The 23,734-nt window shown below is 50.9% G+C and overlaps 2 protein-coding genes and 1 long non-coding RNA gene across 5 annotated transcripts; 1 reads left to right on the top strand and 2 right to left on the bottom strand.

Annotated features, from left to right (window-relative positions):
• Nucleotides 1-1,421: 1,421 nt before the first annotated feature.
• LOC111773524 (uncharacterized) lies at nucleotides 1,422-21,597 on the top strand. Its single transcript, XR_002808076.2, has 3 exons — nucleotides 1,422-1,688; nucleotides 11,660-11,763; nucleotides 19,442-21,597. It is a non-coding gene; the product is annotated as an uncharacterized lncRNA (long non-coding RNA).
• On the bottom strand, nucleotides 2,370-6,045 carry C2CD4D (C2 calcium dependent domain containing 4D). 2 transcript variants are annotated; one of them, XM_023641154.2, is made up of 2 exons: nucleotides 5,831-6,045; nucleotides 2,370-4,941 (listed from the first exon to the last, which is right to left on the bottom strand). In XM_023641154.2, exon 2 carries the CDS (start codon nucleotides 4,737-4,739, stop codon nucleotides 3,678-3,680), a length of 1,062 nt encoding a protein of 353 aa, XP_023496922.1. In that variant the 5' UTR covers nucleotides 4,740-4,941; nucleotides 5,831-6,045; the 3' UTR covers nucleotides 2,370-3,677. The 2 variants fall into 2 exon arrangements, with proteins under 2 accessions (XP_023496922.1, XP_023496921.1); XM_023641153.2 differs by lacking the exon at nucleotides 5,831-6,045 and adding an exon at nucleotides 5,513-5,619.
• On the bottom strand, nucleotides 9,779-22,920 carry THEM5 (thioesterase superfamily member 5). 2 transcript variants are annotated; one of them, XM_023641155.2, is made up of 6 exons: nucleotides 22,771-22,901; nucleotides 21,585-21,798; nucleotides 20,298-20,436; nucleotides 16,804-16,914; nucleotides 15,937-16,103; nucleotides 9,779-12,853 (listed from the first exon to the last, which is right to left on the bottom strand). In XM_023641155.2, the coding sequence occupies exons 1-5, from the start codon at nucleotides 22,891-22,893 to the stop codon at nucleotides 15,971-15,973; spliced, it is 720 nt and encodes a 239-aa protein (XP_023496923.1). In that variant the 5' UTR covers nucleotides 22,894-22,901; the 3' UTR covers nucleotides 9,779-12,853; nucleotides 15,937-15,970. The 2 variants fall into 2 exon arrangements, with proteins under 2 accessions (XP_023496923.1, XP_014595368.1); XM_014739882.3 differs by having other exon boundaries at nucleotides 9,779-16,103; nucleotides 22,771-22,920.
• Nucleotides 22,921-23,734: the final 814 nt, after the last annotated feature.

Raw genomic sequence — 23,734 nt, 5'->3', positions numbered from 1 at the left:
GTTTTCTGTGCCTCTCCAGCTTTTCCCTCTCTGTCTCTTCTCCTCTCTAAGCCACTCTTCCTCTGTGACTTTGGGTCTCTTAGGGCCCTTCCTGACCTTCCAATCACGGGCACCGAGTGGAGGCCATACACAATGTCTGGGGATGGGCATGTGGCCCTGGCACAATGCCACACAGCCCTGCTACCCTACATACCACAGGTATGGCTGCCACTCCCAACCTTGCCACTTCATGCCACTGTGGGGTGGGGAGGAAGTGACTGGGGGAAGGGTCCTGGCTTCTAGGCCTAAGCGAGTCACATGCTTCCTAGATGTCTCATGTCTCTACCCCTTCCTTGCACTAAGCATGGATGGCTGGGGTTCCTTCTCCCTAGGGCAAGAAAGTACCTTGGTCATCCTTTTGGGAAATCCCCCCTCATGCCTAACTTTCCTCCCTCCTGCTCCAATCACAGCCCCTTTTCTGGAGGAATCTTTCCTTTCAAAGCAGGGCAGTGGTTATTTCCTCCTCAAATACATTCTTATTCAAGGAAGAGGCTGATAGGGATCAGAGAATCATTTCACGCCCCCCCCCCCACAAGTTCCCTTATCAGGCTGGGGAATCTCAACGCAGGGGGCAAGCAGCCTGGAGGGGGTGGAGGTGGTGGTGGTGGCTTGGAACTGGGGAGCAGTCACCAACTTCTCTTTCCCTTCCTCCCCACCCCCTAAACCACAGAAACCACTTAAAGCTCAGTGCAAGCCTGCCCTTCCAGGGAGGGCCTGGGCGTGCGAAGGTGGAAAGTACGTGAGGCCTGGGCAGCCTGCATGCCACACACCACTCCACCCCTCTCCTTCGAGGGCCACCCCCTCTGGGAAGCCTGTGCCAGTGATGGGAGACCATCTTTCTTTGGGTCCTCCCTAGAAGGTCCATTCCTGGGGAGACCTCAACCCACTGGAGTGGCTCAGGGAGAGGCCTCCCTCAAGCATTAAAAAAAGGACAACGTAGGCTCTATGAGTATCTGTAATCTCACAGCCTCCACCCCTCCCCCTTTCCGTCACAAAGGCCACTGTGGGTGGAGGGAACAGCGGGAGTTTGACCCCAGCTCCTGGCCCTGAACTTTCTGTGGTGACCCTGCCTGTACCACTCATCTGTCAATTAACACTTGTGGTCACTTGGGCTTGGACAAAGCAAGGAGGGTTGAAAAACAGGAGTTCTGATTTTTGGAGCCAAGAGACTTGGATAAGAATGAGGCCTGTCAGTTCTTAGTCCTCAATTACCACATCAGTAAAAAGGGGACAATAATAACTGTCCTGACTGTGTTTGCAAACATACTTTGAGGTCAGAGCAGTCTGCACGCAGGAAGGCTTCTTTAGGACCTTATTTGCCCCAGGGCATGCTTCTGTGGCTTTAGCCAGGAAGTTCCTCCAGGGACTTTGTGGCCCCCATCACAGGGGACAGTTCCCAGCTGTGAACACTGAGTGAACTGCTCCTGAGTGGAATGGACTCGAATTCCCACCTCACAGCCTCCTCTGAGCAGTGTGGTGTGTGGGTGTGTATGTGTGCACAGGTGTGTGTGTCGGGGTGGAGCCACAGTCCTAAACCTTCCCTCCAGCTAGGGCTGACCTCCAGGCAAGTTTACTGAACCTCTCGGTAAAGTGAGAATAACCATACCTACCTTACAGAGCGGTTGCGCTGATTGCCCGGGATGACACAGGTAAAGTACAGGACTTGGTGCAAAGCAAGAGATGTCTCTGTCCCTCTCTCCCAATTTCCATCCTATAATCTTCCTTCTCTTTATCTGACCCCTTTCCTATGCTCCTTTCCTGCTTTGTTTTTCTCTATATTATCAAGTAACATTTTTTACATTTTACTGATTCATTTTGTAACTTGTCTGATCCCCACGTATGTTTGGATCACTGCTGTGTCCAATGCCTGGTACCTCGTAGGCTCTCTCAAAGTGTTTGTTGAAGGAATGCATGAATGAGGGTTAAATGACCTCTACCTTTCTTTCCAGCTACTTTCCATTGGGCATCAAATCCAGTCGCTCACCCAAGTTTGTTATGGGAGGATTTGGGGCTGAAGAAGGATAGTGCCCAGGGATATGGCTAGACATATGGGTGGCTTCACAGATCGAAAAGATTGGAGAACCGTCATCCTAGGGAAGGAGGAAACCCCTTTCAGAGTGACCTGGTTGGGAGGTGGCAGCTGGCTGCCGGGGGATATTATAGTGAGGCAGTTAAGCGCCCAGACTCTGGTGGCAGACTCTCTGGGTTTGAATCCTAGTTCTACTCCTCACTAGATGAGTAAAGCTCAAGGTCACATTGGATAACAATAGTACTTAACCCTCATGGGAGTTGCTGGGAAGAATAAATAACTTGACAAATTGTTGGAACAGTTCTTTGCGTGGTGATCCTTGTGCAGCTGTTAGCGTTTATTATTGTTTGATCAATGCTACCACCTGGTGGACATCTGGAGCAAGATTTCCCTGGCCTAGGGCTGTGGTTCTGGGGGAGCCTAATCAGAGGAGGGAGAAGGAACTGGGGAGCATTCTGAATGCAGGAGTGTGCATGTGTGTGTTAGGATTACACACACCGAGGTTTATTAGGATCCAGCAGGCTCAGCCCTGGTTCGAATCAGGGGCACCAGGGAAATGAGAAAGGCCCTGAGGGGAAGGGAGAAGGAAGCCGGGTTGGCCCAGTGCCTCCCTCCTTCCCTCTCTCTCCCTTTCCCTCCTCCAAGCCTGGCCTAAGCCAAGAGGAACCAGCTTCAGGGAAGGTGAAGAGAGAGAGAAGAAGGTCACTGCTGACGTCAGGGACATTCAGGTAGGAGGTAAACACATTCTGACCTACATTTAGCCATCTCCCACACCCTCCCCCTACTCACTGGTGTGGCCTTTTCTGGGCATTCTTGAGAACAGCTCTTACACTCCAGTAGGACGTCATCCTCCACCAAGATCTCGATCCCTGGGACATTATATCTCAGTCATTCAGTACCCAAGAGCTGCTCTGGCTCTTAGCTCCAGCTTTGCCCCCCAGGGTAGCACAGGTGCAGAAGGGACAGGCAAGACAGGACACCTAAAGGCACTGTGTGCTAGTCAGACATCACCTGACTCACTCCCAAGACACAGACATTTCATCTCCTTTCAGGACAGATGTGGGTGCGAGTGGGGAGGTGGATCGGTGGGGAAGTGCTGATTTCCCTTTGCAGCCCCAAGGAAGCCCCAGGGGAAGGTGGCTTATGTTGGTTTCAGTCATGGAGCTTTTCTGGAGTGACTCAGTGATTGGAGGACCCCCTGAAGGGGTGGGGACCTTGTTGGACAGGAACCCTAGGACCTACCCAGCCCAGACCTTCTGAATTAGCATCAAGGTCTCTTGGGGATGGAGCCCAGGATTCTGCATGTTTAACAAGCTCATCCAGGATTTCTGATGTCTGGTTATTCTGATGCTTATTCAAATTTTAGAACCGATGCTTAAAGCCTGCTCCAGCTCAGACGATCTGAATGTGCTTCTTCTAGCCTTTGTATGGCCAGGGCAGAGGGCAGAGGGTAGGCTGCAGATCTGAGAGTGTAGGGGGCCAACAAGGGGAGATATGCAGCTAGAGAAAAACAGACATTTTATGAGCAAAAATAAATACATGTCTGGCAGATGGAAAGAACGACTGCAGACCCAATGGAGACCTTCCGAGGAAGAGACAGTCTCTCAGTCTACAGGCTGAGATGGGCAGGAGCCAGGGAGGCCCCTGAACCTAGCTCCCCACCCAAGAGAGGCAGCAGGGCCATCAGCGGCACCTCGCACTTGCCCAGCAGCACGTCCCTGCGGAACCCTTCGCCCCTGTCCAGCACCTTGGCTCTCAGAGTGCGGGCAGCCAGGTCTGGTGGGCGGAGCCCGTCGAAGAAGAAGTCCTCGTTGAAGATGGGGTTGGGGCTGCATTTGACCACGCGGCTCCGCTGGCCCCGCGGCCGACAGCGCGGTCGCAGCCTCAGCACCACGCAGCAGCCGCCACCGCCGCTCCCGGGGCCCGCCTGCGACCGGGACAGGCCCTCGGCGCTGACTAGGCGCAGCCGCAGCCGCCCAGGCCCGGCCTGGTACTCGGCCGAGAGCCGCAGCTGCCCGCCCCGGGGCCCGAGGCGCAGCACGCTGTCCTTGGTCGGCTGCAGCTGGCAGCACAAGAAGTCGAGGTGGAATAGCGGCAGCGCTGGGGGCCCCGCGCGGCGCGGCGCGTACGGGCTGGTGTCGGCCGAGCTCGCCTCCTCCGGGGACAGCGAGTGCGGCCTGGGCGGCCGGGGCTCGCCGGAGCCTGGCCGCGGCGAGCCGACGGGCGACGAATCGGGTGACGAGGCCGTGTCGCTGTCAGGGGCCCGGCAGAGGCGCAGGTCCGGAGTGGAGAAGTGCAGCCGGGACTGCGCCGGGGGAAGCCCCCCAGTGGGGGCGGGCGGCGGCGAGTGGAACAGGGACTCGCGCCGGCGCGTGTGCGGACTCTCGGGCAGGAAGGCCCAGCCTTCGCGGCCCGCCAGGTGCGGCAGCGAGCAGGCCGCGGGGAGGCCGCGCCCGCCCGAGTCGCGCCCGGCCCGGGGCTCGGCGCCGCCTGGGTCCGGGAGCCGAGGCGGAATGAAGAACTGCGGGATGCGATCCGGTGTGAGGACGTTGGGGCAGGCGCGCGCAGCCGGGCCTGGGGCGCGGCGCTTAGGGAACAGGCCAGAGAGCGCCCACCCGGCCCCGGGCTCCGCGGTCCCCACCCTGTAGCCAACTTTCTCCAGGAGCCACATGCGGTGGGTGGTGGTGATGAAAGTCCGAATTCCGCGAGGCCGAGAGAGTCCAGATCCAGCAGCGGCTCGGGTGGAGACCTGGGCGGAGCTGGGCAGGGCGAGGAGAGAAGACGACCCGGAGATGGGTGATGCTGCGAAAGTACAGCGGGTGGTCCGGCGCCGCGCCCTTCTCCCCGGGTCCTCGGGGCGCACAGGCTCTTATCTGAGCAGGAAAAACAAAGGGCGGCGAAGTGTGGGGGCCCGGGAGAGATGGAGGGAACCCAGGACCAGACAGTCTCATTTTCAAATGCAGGCCTCGGACATTCGAGTGCACAGACTGACTCTCCCATTGGTACGAAAGATTAGTACATCTTTTAGTTAGAAAAGTTAGAAGGCCCAACACAGCCACTAGAACCCTAGGCTACTATTAGGAGAATAGAGCAACACTCGCTTTGTCTAAAGGTCTGTAGTCACAAACACGGACCTAGATCGCGAGCCCGGCTCATATGCCCCGCCCCCCGAAGAGACACCGCGGCCCTAGGCCGGCTCATCTCGTTCTCCTCTTCCCATTCCGAAGACTCAGGCTCTCCGAGGTCGGGTCTGGCGCCTTTCCGGCTCCCTCTAGCCCCGTCCCCCACCCCCCGGGGGAAGCTTCTCTAGACTGGGGGCCCTGACCCCACCTGCCTCCTCTATCTCCTCCCTCGCCTTCCCGAGTCGCTCTAGGCCAGAAGCGGACTCGCTGCACACCTGGCTGCTGCCCTGCGAGCACCCAGGGCCGGTCCAGGGAGACGTACCTTCGGGGGCACCGCTCAAGGGCCCCCGTAAGCCCTGACGGTCCCGCTCCCAGTCTCCCAGCCCTACCGGCATCCCGAGTCTGCAGGGCGGGGCCCGGCCGTTGGGGCGCCCCTCCCACCCTCCACTCCTTTTTCTCCCTAGGAAGCCTCTGAGCACAAAGGCAGCATTGAGTCTCCGCCACCCCCAGAGCTGGCTCCAGGAGACTCCGCCGCCGCGCATCCCCCGCGCTGCACCTCCCGAGCGCGATGTTCAGACCGTGTGCCTGGGAGTCCGAGCCCACGGCGGGCTCGGTCGGGCGCCCAGAGTGCAGGCCTCACCTGTGGGCCGCCGCTGGGTCCTGGCCTCTAGCCGGGAGCCATTCACAGCCCCGAGGGAAGCAGCTTCCTCTCCAGTTTGCTCCCCCAGCTCCGTCCTTCTGGGAGGAGCTGGCAGGGGCCTCCGTTGCCTACGTACGACCTCTTTTCCTGGATAAACACAGCTCTGTCTCCGCGGCCATCAGCCCGGCCTTCTTAACTCCTTCCTCCAGGTTTCTAACAGCAAGCCAGCCCTGGGCCCCGGCTTCTGCTGGGTCTGGGCCGCTTGGGAGCTGGGGAGGGCTGCAGCAAAGAGGGAAGGCTGCCATTAGTGGGCAGTAGCCTCCAGCCCTCTGTGCAGCGCTGGCCCCATCCCAAGCCTCCTAGGTCAAGCGCAGAGCCATGGCTGACGCAGGCTCAGCGAGGCGAGTTGAGGAAAGATTTCTTGGACTCTCAAAGTCTGGTAGTAGTGCTCCTTTATTCAGAGAATAGCACGGGGACAGGACCCATGGGCAGTGAAGAGCTGCAAGGTGTTGAGGGTTAGGGCTAAATTTATAAGGCATGGGTACGTGGCTTATTTTTACCAGACAAAGGAAAGATGATGTAAAAAGTCATTAAAATGGTATTAGTGTGGGTGCGGTCTGGTTATTGTGTGGTTGTATGACTTTACATGTGAATCTGGTCATATAGATCGGCATGTAGGCCTGGACACCTTGGGCTTCTCTCTCTGGGGCAGCCTTGATCCACTTCAAAACCACATCTTCTGCAAAACCCTCCTTGCTGGAATCCTGCTTTGGCCCCCATTGTCCTGTTCTGGAGCCATCCCAGAAGCTCCCAGAGTGACTTGCAATGACAAGTTCTCTGAATTACCCTGGCTCAAGGAAAAGTGACTAGGCTCAAGATTTTTGGACATAAGAGACTCTAAGGACAGAGCTGGTCTATCAGTGGGTCAAAGTCAGGCTGGCCTGTGCACACTATCCTTGGCAGAAGGCTGTTAAACTGCAAACATGGAGGCTGTCTCCCCTCTCCTTTCCATCCCTCCCAGGCAGATCCTAGGAAGCACAGGCCACCTCTGCCAGGAAGAGATGGTGGACTGCACTCCAGGCACAGCACCATCCCTCAATCTCTCAAAGGCATCAAGCTCATTCCCTTCTTGGCATCTTTGTACAGGCTCTTTCCTCCCCTAGGACGGCTCCTCCTTCATCTTTCAGATCTGGAGGCCCTCACTGGCACCGTGCCCTCTGAATTAGGGGCTCCTGTTGTGTACTTTCACAGCACCCCATGCTTTTCCTTTATGGCTTCGGTCACAATCTTTTCTGTAATTTATTTCTGTGATTGTTTATTTAATGTCTTACTAGACTGTAGGCATCACAAGGACACTGCTTAGCACAAGGCAGGTGCTCAATCAGGATTTATTGAATGAATTAATGACATTAAGCAGAATTGTACCTGGATCAGTTTGTTCATCCGTTCATGGTGCCAGGTGCTGGGGATACATAGAATGGGAGCAGTCTAAGGGGAGAGACAGACGGACAGCAACAAGAACAACAAAGAGACACATTGTGAAATGTGGGAAACACACAAGATGATTATTTTGACATCTGATACTTGAGTTTTTTGAGGGAGCAAGTGTTTCTTTTGTGGAGATCCCTGGTGACCCCCAGGCCCTCCATTCCCCTGGCTCCTGACTCAGCTCATCTCTGGGGGGAGTTTCTGGAAGGGTAGTCTGCGTGGAGTGCTGCAGCCAAGAACTCATGGCTTTGGCATTAGTCAGACGGGTTGGGGAACCGGGCTCTGCGATTTACTAGCTGAGTGACCTCTAGCATGTAACTCAGTCTCTCTGGGGTTCACCATTTCCATCTGGAAAGTGGAGAGAATAAACCTAACTCTCAGAGTTGGCCTGAGGATTATATGAGATAATATATGGGCATCAGTTAGGCTGACTTCTGCTAAAAGTGCAAGAAAACAGAAATCCCACCTCAGTCTGACTTAATAATAAGGACATTTTGGCTTGTATAATAAGAAGTCCACAGGTAGGGTTGGATTCAAAGAAGTTTGATTATGTGGCTCCATTCATTTGTTCATTCATTCATTCATAGTTATTGACTACCTACTATGTGCCAGGCACTGTGCACGCCTCTGGGGATACAGCAGGGAGAAAAGAGATCAATCTCCTGGTCAGATGGAGTTTATACTTTAGTAGGGGAAGAAAGACAATCGACAAAAATAAATTAGTAAAAAATACAGCTTATTAGATGGAAATTAGTGTTGGGGAGAAAATTAAAGTAGGGAAGGATCAGAGAGGGTGTCAGGAGAGCATCCAATTTTAGATAGAGTGGTCAAGGATGGCCACCTTGAGAGTGTAGTATTTTAGTAATGATATGAAAGAGAGAGGAAGGATGTCTGAGGGAAACGCATTCTAGGCTGAAGGAATTGCAAATGCAAAGGCCCTGAGGCAGAAGCATGCTTGGAGTATTCAAGGAGGCAAAGAGGCCAGAGTAGCTGGAACAGAGTGAGTAAGGGGGAAATGAGGTCAGAGAGATAGCAGGACCAGACTCTGTTTGGGCTTGCAGTCGCTGGAACAATCTTAGCTTTTACCTGTGGTGAGCTGAGGAGAGATATGACTTCTGCATGAAAAGGGTCGCTCTAGTGCCTGTGTTGAGAATAAAAAGAGGGGGACAAGGACATAAGTAGGGAAGCCAGATAGGAGGATATTGAAATAATCTTTGCATGAGATGATTAGGGCATGGACAGGGTGGCAGTAGTCAGTTTCTGGATATATTCTGAAGATAGAGTCAGTAGGATTTCCTGATGAATCCATCTCTGTTTAACGAGAAAGAATGATCCAAGGTTTTTGGCCTGAGTAACTGGAAAAATGGAGTTGCCATTTACCGAGAGGGGGATGTATCAGGAGCTCAGATTTAGATCTGTTGAATTGGAGATGCTGATTAGACATCTAACTAGAGATGTTGAGCAAGCAGCTGGATATACGAATCTGGAGCTCAGAGGAGAGGTCTAGACTGGAAGTATAAAAGTGGGCACCAAGAGACATGTCGATGGCATTTAAAGTCATGAGACTTGATGTAGTGTTAGTAGAAAAGAGAAAGGATCCAAAGTCTGAGTCCTGGGTTCTCCAACATTTAGCGGGGGAGAGGAGGAGGAACCAGCTGTGCCAGATGCTGTGGCAAGGTCTGGTAAGACAAGGACTGAAAATTGACCATTGGATTTAGCAATGCAAAGCCACAGGTGACTTTGACAAGAGCAGCTTCAGTGACAGAGTGGAGCAAAAAAAGCCTGATTGGAGTGGGCTCAAGAAAGAATAGGAGAAAGAAAGAGAGTAAAGACAACTCTTGAAGAGTTTGGTGAAAGAGTCGGGGGAAGTCCGGCCGTGGCCAGGGAGGGGCGTGGAATCAAGAGAACCTTTTAAATGACAGAAATAATAGTATGTTTGCATGCTGGTGGAAAAGACCAAGTAGAAAGGGGAAAATTGACAATGCAGAAGAGAGAAAGGAGAATTGTTGGAGAAATCTTCTCAAGTAGACAAGAAGAAATAGGTGTCACGCATAAGAAACAGATCTAGGGTTGTCCTTTGCCTGTTGTGTGGACAGTTCACTCACAGTTACTGGAGAGAAAGGAGACTAGTGGAGAGTTGAGGTGGTGGAAGCTTGTTCTCTCTGAATGCTTCTAATTTCTCAGTGAAACAAGAAGCGAGGTCATCAGCCGAGAGTAATGATGGGGGATGAGGTGGTCCTGAGGGTTTGAGTAGAGAGGACCAGGAATGAAACAGTCGCCTAGGAGAGCAGGACAGTGAATGATCTAGAGAACTGCAGGATGACTGCTGGGCAGCATTGCGGGCCCACGTTAGGATAGTGATCAGGACGTTAAAGTGGGGCCAGACAGCATGGTGGTTTGCTTTTTCTCTAGCTGTGTTCAGCTGTGCAGCATGCAGGGAAAAATGGGCAAAGATCTGGATTTATCTTAATCTTTTTTTAAATTTTTATTGAGTTAATGATAGGTTACAATCTTGTGAAATTTCAGTTGTACATTATTGTTTGTCAGTTGTGTTGTAGGTGCACCCCTTCACCCTTCGTGCCCACCCCCACCCCATCTTTCCCCTGGTAGCCACTAATCTGTTCTCTTTGTCTGCATTTTTAAATTCCTCATATGAGTGGAGTCATACAGAGATTGTCCTTCTCTATTTGGCTTATTTCACTTAACATAATTCCCTCAAGGTCCATCCATGTTGTTGCAAATGGGACGATTTTGTTCTGTTTTAAGGCTGAGTGGTATTCCATTGTATATATATATACCACATCTTATTTATCCAATCATCTGTTGATGGGCACTTAGGTTGCTTCCATGTCTTGGCTATTGTAAATAATGCTGCAATAAACATTGGGGTGCATAGGACTTTTGGAATTGCTGACTTCAAGCTCTTTGGGTAGATACCCAGTAGTGGGATAGCTGGGTCGTATGGTAGTTCTATTTTTAATTTTTTGAGGAATCTCCATACTGTTTTCCATCGTGGCTGCACCAGTTTGCACTCCCACCAGCAGTGTATGAGGGTTCCTTTTTCTCCACAACCTCTCCAACATTTGTTACTATTAGTTTTAGATATTTTTGTCATTCTAATGGGTGTACGGTGATATCTTAGTGTAGTTTTGATTTGCATTTCCCTGATGATCAGTGATGATGAGCATCTTTTCATGTGCCTATTGGCCATCCGTATATCTTCTTTGGAGAAATGTCTGTTCATGTCTCCAGCCCATTTTTTGATCGGATTGTTTGATTTTTTTGTTGTTGAGTTGTGAGAGTTCTTTATATATTATGGATATTAAGCCTTTGTCAGATATATGACTTACAAATGTTTTTTCCCAGTTAGTGGGTTGTTTTTTTGTTTCAATCCTGTTTTCACTTGCCTTGAAGAAGCTCTTTAGTCTGATGAAGTCCCATTTGTTTATTCTTTCTATTGTTTCCCTTCTCTGAGAAGACGTGGTATCCGAAAAGATCCTTTTAATACTGATGTCAAAGAGTGTACTGCCTACATTTTCTTCTAGAAGGCTTATGGTTTCAGGTCTCACCTTTAGGTCTTTGATCCATTTTGAGCTTATTTTGGTGAATGGTGAGTGGATTTATCTCAATCTTTGACAGTACACTTCCCTGTTCGCTCTCTCCTTCCACTTCCTTCTCTTGGTGGATAAAATTAAGGGTGCATGCAAGAATGTACACCACCTTCGCAGTACAGCAGTGGGAATGAAAACTGACTACAGATAATCCACAGCCTGGCTGTATTAGTCAGGGTCTGATGAGGAAAACAGCACTTGTTAGGTGGTTCAACAGAGGGAGTTTAACTCAGGGAACTTATTACAAAGGTGTTGGAAGAGCTAAAAAGGCAAATAGGATGGTGAGGGCTGTGTAGCAGGATCGGTAACCATGGAGCCACAGCCACTACTTGAGTTGCCTCCCAAGCAAAGAAGAGGGGAGGAATACCCTTACTTCTCCCTACTTCCCACCTTCCAATCTGCCACCAGGGCCTTCCAAAGCTGGATGTCAAAGGAGACTGGGAAATGCAGTTTGTAGGCGCTAGCCCTCTGCAATCTAAGGCAGAGTAGGGGGAGGGTGGGGATCTGAGAGCAATCAAGCAAATAACTGGCACATTGGGTGGCCAAAAGTTGACTTAATTAGAACAATAAGATATCAGACCTGGAAGAAAGTTGGAGGTCACCTTGTCTACCTTCTCATTTTTATAGAGCGAAAAACAGGCCCAAAAAGAAATGATGTGCCAAATAGTAGCAGAGTTAAGACTAGAACTCAGATCTATCTCAAAGAGCATTGTTTTTTCTTGTACCCTAGGGGTCTTCAGATGTGAACAGAGCTGCTCCCTTGAATGAGGACCCAGAGTGCTGCCTCTTCACCTCTTCCAGCACCATCGCTGTCACTGCTTGAGAACTTCACAGGTGAGCCAGGGCTCTGACCTCCTTTGCTTTGCTGATGGCATTGTAGAAGGACACTTAGGGGACTGGGAGTACAGAGTGCTTTCTTGGGCTCGAGCCAGATGAATAGGCCTTTCCTCAGGGCAACTGCTACAAGACTCTTTGGACTTTTCGTTCTTGCTAAGCCGTCTGTCCTGTGGCTTTGAATGCTAGGCTTCAGACTGCATGACTTGGCCACCAGTGCTCACTGTGGGTTCTGGCAAGCGATGCGGTTGGTGATATACTGTGCCTTGCAGCTCTGGCTCCTCACCCAGGACCTGTGATGAGTGACCTAGCTCTGCAGTCTCAGTTCCGAGAAGGCCTTTAGTGTCCCTTCTCTAAGAGCTGATATGAGCTACGGATGTCCTCTGCCTTCTTGAAATGGTTGTTCTTATAATTGCCTTATTTACTCTTTGGTTTCTCTTGGCACTTGAATTAGGCATCTGTAGAACATATATACTCTGCTTCAAGCAGAATAAGCTGCCACATTTGCCTGGATGGCCTAGGATGCCACCTCATCTACCTTGGCAGTAGATGCACTCCAGATGAATGCACTACACATGGGAGTGGGTTTTTAAAGTGTAGAGGGAGCAACTCCTCTTGTTTCTGTCCAGAAAGCTGTAATACTTGGTCTTTTGGAAAAGGGGAAGCATCTTTCAAAGCCCTAGACACTAGAGAAGTGTTCAAGCAGCTGATGATGTTTCCCTTACCAAGATCCCTGCCTGCCCGCCTGGCCTTGTCCAGTCAAGGCTGACTCTCCCAGGCTGGCCATGGGGCCTTGCCTGAGAGCCTCCCACCTCTGTAGATTTCCAGCTTGTGCCTGTTTCTGTTTGAAACTGGCCCCAGCAGAGCAGTGCAAGGATGCATTTGACCTATTTTAATATGGAAACTCAAGTACAAGTGTTTTGTTTTTTTTTTCCTTTTCTTGACTGCATAGGAAGGATGGAATATATTTCCCTTCTTCTCTTGGGAGTGTTTAAATGAAGATTAGGCTCCTCTTCACCATAAATAAAGGACAATAGGTTTTTGGTATCCAATGATTTAGACTCTGGGTTTAACAGATTATCAAGGGCAACTGTGAAAGCACAAAAGGAGAAAGTGTTTTTCTGAGTATATGGGGGAGGGGACATTGCCACAAGATTTCTGGCAATGGCCTCCAGTATTTCTCCAGCTTTTGGAGAGCACTGGGTCAGGGCCCTTCAAATCAAAAACCAGTCCTTTGCCCATCATTCAAGATTGATGGCTTAGGAAGTGTGTGGTCTAGTTATTGGAAAGAGAACCTGATCCACCTACTTCCCCAACACTGCTGAACTTGTGCACAACTCTTTGACCCTGTTCCACTCCATAAAGAGTTTCATCCTCTCTGACCCCCTGAATCCCCAGCCCCAGCCCTAGATCCTGGAACCTCATCTTAGGCCTGAACTCGAATTCTTCACTTGCCAGGATAAGGGTTTGGACATAGACTCTTCTTTCCTCTGCCGGTCCTCCTCTCAGACTGAGGCAGTAGCTGCTAGCTACTCACCAAACCCATTTCCCTTTCTTCTACAGCATATAGTTAGACCATATTTTCCAACCAACCTCCCTCACAGTTTGGTGGGGCCTTGTAACTGAGTTCTGGCCAACAGCAACACTTTGAGGCTTGGCCCTCAAACACCTCCCTTGTGATTCTGTCTTCTCTTATCTGGCAACTGGGTGTCAATACCCAGGATGACTTTGGGAGTCATGTGTTGAAGATGGCAGAGCATTTGTTAGCCAGATTCCTGAATGACTCCTAGACACCAGCAACTGGACTTTATGTGAATGAGAAGTACATTCTATTTGAGATATGGGTTAAGCTACGGAGATGTAAAGGTTTATCTATTTCAGCATTTGGCTTTACCATACCTAATAATAAAATTCTTTATGTTATGTCCCTTGGAGCCCTCATTCTTTGGTAAAACTTCTCTGATCCTTGACCTCTTCCTGAACATCCTCTCCACCTACTGGCCTTGATGGAATCCTGCCTGTCTCTGTGGAAGCTGCTCAGTTTCCTACCCCTCTCTTCCACAGGCTCAGAGGAGGTACAGACTTCTGGATTGCCATTGCCTCCTTCCATCTGTGTTCTTCTCCCTTATGTCAAACCTTTCCTCCTTAGAAATGAGCACCAGCCATTTCGCTCTCTTTCCTGCTTTACCTGTCCTTATCTGCCTTATCCACTATCAACCTGGGTCTTGCCAGCTGGCTCATACCCTCCTCTTACCTCGCATTGGTGCCACTCCAAATATGGGTTTTCCACCAGCAGCTGGGCCTTCTGCCTGCCTCGGTCCACATATACTTGATCAATTTGTTTTCCTGATCCCCACAGTGGCTTATCCAAATCATTGCCCTTCCTCCAGACCTCTTTCCCCACTGATGGCCTTGCCTCCTATTTCATTGAGGAATTCTAGGCATGCTGGTGTGAATCTCCTCAACTTCCCATCCTGCTCTGCACCCCTCACCTCCTTCCTTTTGGCCTCAGAGTCATGTTGATTCTCTCCTGTGACTCCTGTCTCCACTGGTGCTCTTGATCCATCTCTAAGGCCAGATACCTGTTCAGCTGGATGACACTTCTCTTTCTCCTAGAGTTTCAGGCTCTCTCCACTGGCTCCTTCCAAAGAAATTCGTGAATATACTCAAACCTCATTCTTTAAATAACAATAACAACAATGAAATTCCTAGAAAGAATTATCTAGATTCACTTTGTCATTCCCATTCATTTTTTCATCCACCGTAATCTGGATTTTGTTCCTGGCAAAGGAGAACACCACCTTCCTCACTGTCAAATCCAAAGGCCTCTTTTTAGTTCTCATCTATCCTGCCTTCTCTTCAGCATTTGACACTGACCTTGCCCGCCTAAGGATGGTCTCTCCTGTCCTGTTCTCAGTCTCCTTAGTGGTCTTTGGATCTCTACCCCAACTTTAAGCCTTAGAGTGACTGAAGTTTCTATCTTTGACCCCTTTCCCTGTTCTTCTTTCTCTCCTGTCCCTTCACTGTCACTCTCCTTGCCTCTTCCTCGCTTTCACTCTGCATAATCCACTCCCACGGGTTCCATGTCAGTTTTTATATTGATGACTTACAAACTGGGTCAGTGGTTCATCAATCTTGAGCTTCAAATCACAATATTCAGGTTCCTGCTAACAATTGCCATGTGGTAGAAGTTCCATGGGCACTTCAAGCTCAAGCTCAATGCATGTGAAATGAGCTCATTATCTACCCCTCACCTCAAACCTGCTCCACTGCATTCCCAGTGGTGCCACCTGGAATCCCCAAGTCAGAAATAGTGTCATCCTTGAAGTCTCCCTTCACAGATCTACTATACACAGTTAGTGGCAACGTCCAGCACTCCCTCGATTGCCCATTTCCCATAGCTCTTGTCTTCACAGCTCTGACCTACGTCAGGCCCTTATTGTCTCTAGTTTGGAACCCTGCAGGGGTCTCCTAACCAGTACTCCCACCTTGAGTCTTGCTGACCTCTTACTTCCATCATAGTAAACTTTCTAAAAAATAAAACTTTATGTCACTCCCCAGCCCAAACCCTTTCAAGGTTTCTGTTGCCTACAAGCAGAGTTCAAGCTCCCCAGCAGGGTTTCTGAAGCCATCCATAGTCTGCTCCTGCCTCAGCCCACCTTCCCTTTCTCTGAATTCCTGCCCCACTCAATACCTGCTGGTCTATAAAGTCACTGTGCTCTTTCACCCCGTTGTTCTTACTGCTCCCTCTGCCCAGAGAAGGCTCCCCTCTCCTGCCTGCCTGATGAACACCACTTAACTTTTAAGTCTCAGTTCAAGCACAGCTTCTTCTAGAAAGTCTTTCTAGACTGGTTGCTTTCATAGAGAAAAATTGACCCCTCCTCCCTTTGTGTCTTCACTGTACCCACAATAGGAGTCAGGGTGAAGTAGGGGAGCTGATGGGTACCCTGGGTACTCTGCTCCTGGCCTGCAGTTGTGCATCTTGAGGCCAGGGACCCTGTCTTTCATCACAGTGTGCTTGGGGCCTCACCCAGCACCTGGTCCTGGTGCTCAGTCAATCTCTTCCATTGGTGCTGAATGGGAAGGTGGGTGTGTGGGAGGCCCTGGAAGGATTTTGATTTCCAACTACAGAAGGGTCTTGGGCTGCGAACGTGATTGTGAGACTTTACTTACTCAGAGGGAAGTGCCCTCCCTCTCACTTCACCAGTCACTTCCTGGGGACCCCTCCCTCCTCTGTGGTGGGTCCCAGGCAGGCAGGGCAGTCAGTAATAGGCCCTCCAGAAGACATGGTGACTCTTACGGGGACGAGTCCTCTTCCAGCGGCAGCTGCAGGAAAACACCTGAAAGAGAAAGGCGAGCTGAGGGCAGGAGCTTGATGGGGCTCTCTGAGCAATATATCCATTTACCCAGTGCCTGGATCCTGTCCTTGTGGTACAGGTTGGGCAATACATATATAGAAAAAAAAATCCTAGTGGGTTCGCTGTCATTCATCATTGTCTACTGCAGGTGTCCGATCCCACTCTAAAAACCTTGACCCCAGCTTGGGACTGGATCCTTAGCATTCTCCCTTCCATTTGCTTGCAGGTGGTGGTGGCAGGACAGGGCCCGGGGCTGAGCTGAGGACCTCTTTACCTGAGGACCTCTTTACCTGAGGACTTGGCATAAACTGTCCGCTTGTCCCTGCTCCAGGTGACGCAGGACATGTAAATCTTCTGGTCCTCAATCTTTTCCAGGAGGCAGCTTAGCCCATCCCTCACGTGAATCTCTGGGCCCCATCCCTTCACCCCTCCGTCCCCACATCCTTCCCTTCATCCCATCCTGCCTCAGGACTTAAGCGGCTCTGGGCTCGGGGCCCATCTGCTGGTCCCAGAGTCAGATGGCAGAAGTGTGCTCTGGCCAGGGACTGGAGGAACTGCTGGCAGCGGGCTGGGGAAGAAGAGTGACAGACAGGGCTCCCGCACCCCTACTGCTGAGGATGGGACCCCTTCAGTGATGAAAAGGGACGTGACTTTGGCCAACACCCTGATGATCTGTACTTACTTTTTGAACCTGACGTTGAGGCTTAGTGTGAACAGTCCCTCTCCAGCCAGGTAGGCAGTTTTAGAAAAGGTCTCATCCATCATGGCTGCCAGGGACCCTCCATGGGCACACCTGGGGGTGGGGGCAGAGAGCAAGACCAGGGCTGCAGCTGCTGGGTATACTGTCCCCCTGAGCCTTCCCCGACCCTGAGGTGGAACCACCACCGGGTCTACCTTTCCCCAGGAAAGGAAGGAAACAGAGGTGGGTCCCATGTGATCAAACCAGTCAAAATCAACTCAGCTTTTCTTCCATGTTGCTTCAGCATGTATTAGCAACCACTGATATAATTATTTTATTTCACTAGGAAAAACATTTTTTTCTGATAGAGTTAATGGTGGAACATTTTTCTGATTCATAGCTTAATTACTGGCAGCAATTGCCATAATTTGGAAAGGTGTGTACATACGGGGGATGGAAAAGCTCCTGAACTTTTTAGCTTAGTCTCTGAGGCATGGAAGCCATCCATAGCCTGGCTTGGTCCAGCTCTCAAGAGACAAGTCCCTATGGCCAGTGCTGAGCCCGCATTTTCAAGACTGGTAATGTGACACGTAACTTGTGACCCATAAAGTGCTGACAGGATGGACTCCTGAGAGATCTGCCTGGGGAAGCCGCTTCAGCAGGATGCTACAAACATTTGCTTTATTTAAAGTGTGTAAGATTCTCATCCTCACTTGTGTAAGCTGACCTTCATGCCAAAGCTGCTTCATTGTTGGTTAAGTTGGGGAAAGTAGAAAGGCACCCAACTTTAGAACACAGATAACACAAAACAGATTTGAGTTTCTGATTTTCAAAAGCACGATCCTCATTCTCCATGGACCAGGTAGTTGGCTCTGCTGCACTACTGTGAGTTACCCTCCTGCTCCTGCCACCAATGGGCTTCCAGGACCCTGGTTTCCTCCTCCTTTTGGTGGAAAGAGCTGGGGACCATGGAACCACACCTACCCAGTTTGACTCCTTGCTCTGCCACTCACCGCCTATTTGATCTTGAGCAAACTGCTAAACTTTTCTGAGCCCTAGTTGTTCCACTACGAATTGTGAGAAAAATAATTCCCTAGCTCATCAGATTAAATGAGGTAATGTTTACAAAAGCTCATGTATACTTCTAGTCACTTCCCTCCCCACATTGCTTGAAAGAGGGAAAAACGAGTTGGTGCCAAAGAACCCTAAATCTGCTCTTCCCTTGTTGTCCTCACTGGCCAGGCAGAGGACCCAGTGGCAAGTGTGTAGATTCTGCAGGGTAGCTCTTGACCAGCCAGTAACTACCTCTCCTCATTGCCTAGGGACTGGGAGGGGGGCAGTACTTGTGAGATAATAGAAAATAAGTATATTGGTCTCTGTCCCCCTTTCCTGGCACAGGCCTCCTGAAACCCTTGTAACTTCCTGGGTTTCAGGAAGATAGAAGTGTCTTTTGTTCTAATGAGGTGACTCTGGGTGGGCTGCTGGATGGCTCCTGGATGAGGACTGGCCACCAGACAGACCAAGCCATGATTAGAAGCTTGGGTTTTTTACTTCCCACGGTTCAGGAAGGGGAGAGGGGCTGGAGATTGAGTTAATGATCCATCATGCCCATGTGATGAAGCCTCCATAAAAATCCTAGTAGTATGGGGTTCAGAGAGCTTCCAGATTGGTGAACACATCCACATTGGGAGGGTGACACCCAAGCTCCATGAAGACAGAAGATCCTGCACTCGGGACCCTCCTAGACCTCATCTGATGTATCTCTTCATCCGGCTGTTCACCTGTAGTCTTTATCATATCCTTTAATAAACTGATAAATGTAAGTGTTTCCCTGAGTTCTGTGAGCCACTCTAGCAAATTAATTGAACCTGAGGAGGGGGTTATGGGAACCTCTGATTTGTAGCCAAGTTAGCAGAAGTAGTGGGTAACCGGGGGACCTACTACTTGCAATTGGCATCTGAAGTTGGGGATGGCAGTCTTGTGGGACTGAGCCCTTAACCTTATCTCCAGATAGATAGTGTCAGAATTGAGGTAAATTGGAGGACATCCAGTTGGTGTCGCAGAATTTCTTGGTGTAGGGAAAAAGCTCCACACATTTGATGACCAGAAGTGTCAGAAGTGAAGTGTTCTGTATGAGTAGTAAAGGAGACTCACAGGGAAGAAACACAGTAAGGAAGAGCTAGGTTTTTGCCTACACAGGAGATAGGCTGAACTGGGGTTTTCTAATTCAGTGCTAATCTCTTCTCTGGACCCCCTCAATCCACTGGCCTCAGTGTCGATGGTCCTCCTCTGCTTCTCCTGCCCCGCCTCCATGAGCTCCTAAATAAACGTCAGCCACACTTCACCCCCACCCCTGCTTTCTTGGGGTTTTCCTCTTCACAAGAGAGGGGATCCCTGGCCTACATATGGCTCCGACCTAGTCCCTCAGTGTCTGCATGCACTAATGTGGAAATCACTTTCCCTGTGGAAGATGCCTTTGGGATGGCCAAGGTGACCAAAGGCTGCCGTCTGAATGCATGGCCTGGGGAGGTGCAGACGTCTATTAAACTCTCTGAATTCTGTTTAACTGCAATTGAGTCCCTCACAGGCCTTAAGGCCCTAAAGCTGATTCCACCCCCTCCTTTCTCTCTCTCTCTTGCAGGAACTCTGGCACCACCAAGAGCCTTCAGTGACTGTCTAAAGCAGGAAGAGGGCTGGAGGAGAGGGCAGAGCACCATGGACTTGGTGGCCCAGTGGCCTTAGGCAAGAGGACCAGGGACAGCCTGATTTCCCTTGTGGATGTACTTATGTCCAGTGTAAGCTCCTTCCTGGGTCTGCTCCAAGTTTGGAGGCAGCAGAGCACAGTGGAGAGAGCAAGTGAGTTAGAGTCTCAGTTCCTGGGTTAGAGTCCTGGATCTGACCTAGATTGTCTGTTCTACCTTGGGCAAAATACCTTGCCTCCGCGTGCCTCAGTTTGTCCATCGTAAAACATGACAAAACATGAAGTTTGGATAGATGGTGTCTGAGGCTGTCTTGTGCTTTATGGTTCATGAGCACATACACACAGACCCATAATATTCTCTCTCTCAGCCACGCTGCCAGGTAGATATGATTGTCGCAGACTTCAGATAAGGAGACTGAAGGCTAGTGGTTAAATTGCTTGCTTAAGGTCCCAAGGCCAGCAGTGGCAGAGCAGGACTGGAAGCCTGGCTCCTAATTCCAATCTTAGCCTCTTCCAAGTTCACCACATTCTTCTCCAAGTGGCCTCTAAGACCTTTTACTGGAAAATCCCTAGACCTCGATAAGGAGGCTCTCTTTTGTCTGTATATTGGGGACTGGACCAGAGGACCTGGGATGTCCTTCTAGGCTGATATCATGAGACTGAAGCCCAGTGCCCCACATGCCCCACCCAGCTCCTTAGAGAGAGGCCCCAGGGCCTGGTCGTGGTGGGTCCACCTGCTGAACCAAGCCTGAGACGTAGCCAAGGACATCTACCCTGGTGCTGCCTGTTGCCTTACCCTGGAGACCCCTCCAGATAGGGGCCTGGTTGGAAAAGACAGACGGATTTCTTCTTGGTTGGGTGGAAAAAGATGACATATTCGTAGCCTTGTCCTTCCGCTTGGATGCATCTGGTGAAGATGCGCCAGTCACCTTGGTCTGGGGAGAGATGGGCAGTATTGCAGCCGGAGAGGGGAGCGCATGAGGGCATGGGGCTCGAGCAGGGTGCAGGGCCAGTGATTCAGCACCATGGGGTGAGCCCTGCCTCAGTCAAACGGTTGAGGAGAGAACGAGAGGACACCCAGGCTCTGTCCTCAGAGAGCAGTCAATCAGAGAGCAGAGTCACAGCCCTGTCCTCAGGGAGCCCCTGAGTCTGAGGGGGCACAGTCCTGACTTCAGGGAGGCCTGGATCTGGAGGGAAAAACACTCAGGAAGTTCCCCGGCTGAGGGTGGAGATAGGATCAAGGCCAGGTCAAGACTTTAACAGAGCTTAAACCCTGAAAATTAAAAATGTCCCATATATAATTAATATATAATTAAAAGTAACAACAATACTAAACAGTAAAAGAAATGCAGAAAAGTCCCCAAAGTTCTTTTTCTTAAAACAACAACTACATTGTTTTTGGATGAATACCAAATTCTTTTAAAAAATTATTTTGGTTCTTCTGCTTTCTTTGTGCCATAAACCCAAGGGTAGTCTGCCTACTACACGCCCCCAGTCAACACTGGGCAGGAAGACCACATATATGAATGAGAGAGACAAGAAAAAATGGACACACACACATACATGCACACAAAGAAAGCTGAGGGTGGAAGCTCTATCAGTCTGATCAGTGGGTGTTTTGAGAGAGCTGCTCTGGGCCTAGCAGAGCAGTGATGGCTTGCTGAGGTCTGCAGTGAGGGAGCCCCACCCCACCCCAAGGCCTTTATTTGATGGGGGAGCAGGACCTGGGATAAGGCTTATCAATGAAGAAAGAACACTTGGTGAGGAGGCAGAAGGGCACAGAGTGGAGCTGGCAGTTCTCTGGTGCCAACACTCTTAGCTGGGAACAAAGCCAGGCCTGTGCATGTGCTCTCCTCAGATAGAGGTTAGCCAGAGACCTGAGAGGACACTCTTCTCATCCACCTGCCTGGGGCTGCAGTATAAGCGGTGGAGTTAGACAGCAGAGAGGACTCTGTCTGAGAATTGGAAGGGGGATGTTGAATTTCCCACCCAGAGTCCTGGATGCGGGGAAGGGGGCTGGTTAAGCTGCTCCCGGCAGGCTGGGGTGTGCGGGTGCCGCGGGTGCACTCGGATCAGGCCTTACCTGAGGAAGTACCTGAGGAAACTGCAAACCCAGATGGTATCTTGAGCCCCTGGATGTGGTCTCTGTTGGACTTGAAGGAGGGCAGTTTGAGCCAGCCATCAGCCTTGGTCTTTTCCAGAAATTCCTGGTACATGCTCAGCATGTCTGGAAACCAGCTGGCATTGGGAAGGACATAATCCTTCAAATCTGTCTTCTCGACACAGAATCTTGAGACCTGGGAAGGGAAAATCAGGGCTACTAGACAGCTTCCTAGGGGGTGGGGGCTGCTGCTTGAGCTGTGGGACTTCTAAGGAGTATGCTCCTGGGTCTTGAGATCCTCAATCCCTTCTGCTAGTGTTGACTTGAGGAAAACAGCCCATCTTTCTCACAGAAGGTTTGGGGACCCCGTGGGTGACTAGGCAAGGGGAGGCTAAAGTGCAAAGGAAGGGAGAGAAAGGAACGGGGATGACAAGTAGAGGTCTGCTGCTCTGTGGTGCTGTATTACAATTGTCCTGTTTTAAAACCTGTGAGCTGTTCTTTGAGGCTGAGAACTGCTAGTATTAGCCCCATTGTATGGATTAGGAAATATGGCTAAAGTTGCCAAGCTTGTGAGCATGAGAGCTGGTGGTCAGACTCGAGCCCATCCTAAGACACTGTCTTCCCTAGCGGGTGCGACCACATTTGGTGAGGATCATTGTTACCACCCCCTCACCTCAGGGGCTACTCCAGCACTGTGTACAGCTGTGGGCCCGCCTGGGAAGGTGGCTCCTTTGAAACAGGTTTTGAATGTCCACAGAGTTGTGGTGCCATCTGTGGGAGGATGAGGCGTTCTCCATGGGCATCAAGTGCTCACACACCAATAACAACTGTGGGCAGTAATCCAGCTGCTTGTCAAGACCACACACAGGGTCCTCCATCTGAGAACAACACAACTCAGCTACAATAGTCTGAATCTCATAGGAGGAAAGTGATTCATTTGTGGCCACACAGGATTCAGACCAGGACGAAAGTGTCCTGGTGGTCTTAGTTTTGGATCTGGGCTACTTGGTATCCCAAGAGCACCTTCCCTTTGCCAAATCAAATAGCTCCGAACACACTGCCTGCCTGCCCAGCCACAATATGGGGAGAGGAGATTTGGGGGTGCTCCTTAGGCCCCAGGCCCCCAGGAGAAGGGCTGCCCATGTGGCTAAGCTGGAGACTCACTCACCAGGGACTCCGTGGAGGATCCAAACGCAGAGGCAGAGGTGAGTCTGGGCAGGACGTGGGGTACACCAGGAAGGACCCTGTGGTGGCTGAGTCTCGCTGCCACCGGGAAGCCTCTCCTTATCATGGCTGAGCACTGGGCAGGGCTGCTGGCCGACTCCTGAGGAACGACAAAGCGAGTGAGTGGCACTTCTCAACTGCACCTTGTGGCTGTAGGTGCCGCCACCCTCAGACAAGCCTTTTAACTATCTGTCATAAGGCTTTCAACAGCAAGTTTCCATTGTAGATGATTAGGCAAGCCTGGGCTGGTGACACCACACCCAAGGATGCTTGGGGACGCTTGCTTTTTGTCCTGATCCACACCCACTGCTTGGCAGAGGGTCCGGTGCTGCTTCTACAAGAGTGCAGAGCAGGACCGGCCTGAGTTCAGACAGAAATATTTGTTAAAGGAGCAAAATAGTGCCTAAAGAAATAGTATGGGGTACATGGGGCCTTGGAGAGCTGCCCTGGAGTTTTTGGGGGAGAATCCAAGAAAATAACCCAGAAAGATAAGGGAGGTCTCTTGATTGGAGCGTGTTGGTGGAGCACTGGTGGCATGCGCTCTGCAGCAAGACTCCGAAAGCTCTAGCATGATTCTGGGACTCAGAAAACCAAGTCAGAGTCCTTAGCCATCCTCTTCTTGTATTTCAGGGAAGGGGTAGCACAGGGAAGCCTCCACCTGCTGGTCCCTGGTGGGCAGGGATGGGAGTAAGGAGGGAAAGGTCTTAGAGGGGAGGACAGAAAATCACTTGGGGGCAAGCAGCTTAGCAAGGGCACTCTTGTGCTTTGGTAACCCCGGGAGGGGGTCATGGCAGCAGACAGTCTTGGCAGGGAGGTGGGGCGTGGGGCAGTGGGGGCTGTGTTGCTGATGAACCTGGAAAAGAGACAGCTTTGAATGGGGGAGTGGGGAGGAGTGCTCAGTCCGCGTC

The sequence above is a fragment of the Equus caballus genome, chromosome 5 (assembly GCF_041296265.1).
Source record: "Equus caballus isolate H_3958 breed thoroughbred chromosome 5, TB-T2T, whole genome shotgun sequence".
Lineage (NCBI taxonomy): Eukaryota > Metazoa > Chordata > Mammalia > Perissodactyla > Equidae > Equus > Equus caballus.
This window is presented reverse-complemented; position numbering and strand designations above follow the sequence as displayed.

Excerpts from the sequence above, each read along its gene's own strand:
- C2CD4D (XM_023641154.2), bottom strand. The coding sequence starts at position 4,739 with ATGTGGCTCCTGGAGAAAGTTGGCTACAGGGTGGGGACCGCGGAGCCC.
- THEM5 (XM_014739882.3), bottom strand. The coding sequence starts at position 22,893 with ATGATAAGGAGAGGCTTCCCGGTGGCAGCGAGACTCAGCCACCACAGG. Across the intron at positions 21,799-22,770 it reads GATCCTCCACGGAGTCCCTG|GTCTCAAGATTCTGTGTCGA; the intron begins GTGAGTGAGTCT and ends TTCCCTTCCCAG. Across the intron at positions 16,915-20,297 it reads TATCTGGAGGGGTCTCCAGG|GTGTGCCCATGGAGGGTCCC; the intron begins GTAAGGCAACAG and ends CCCCACCCCCAG.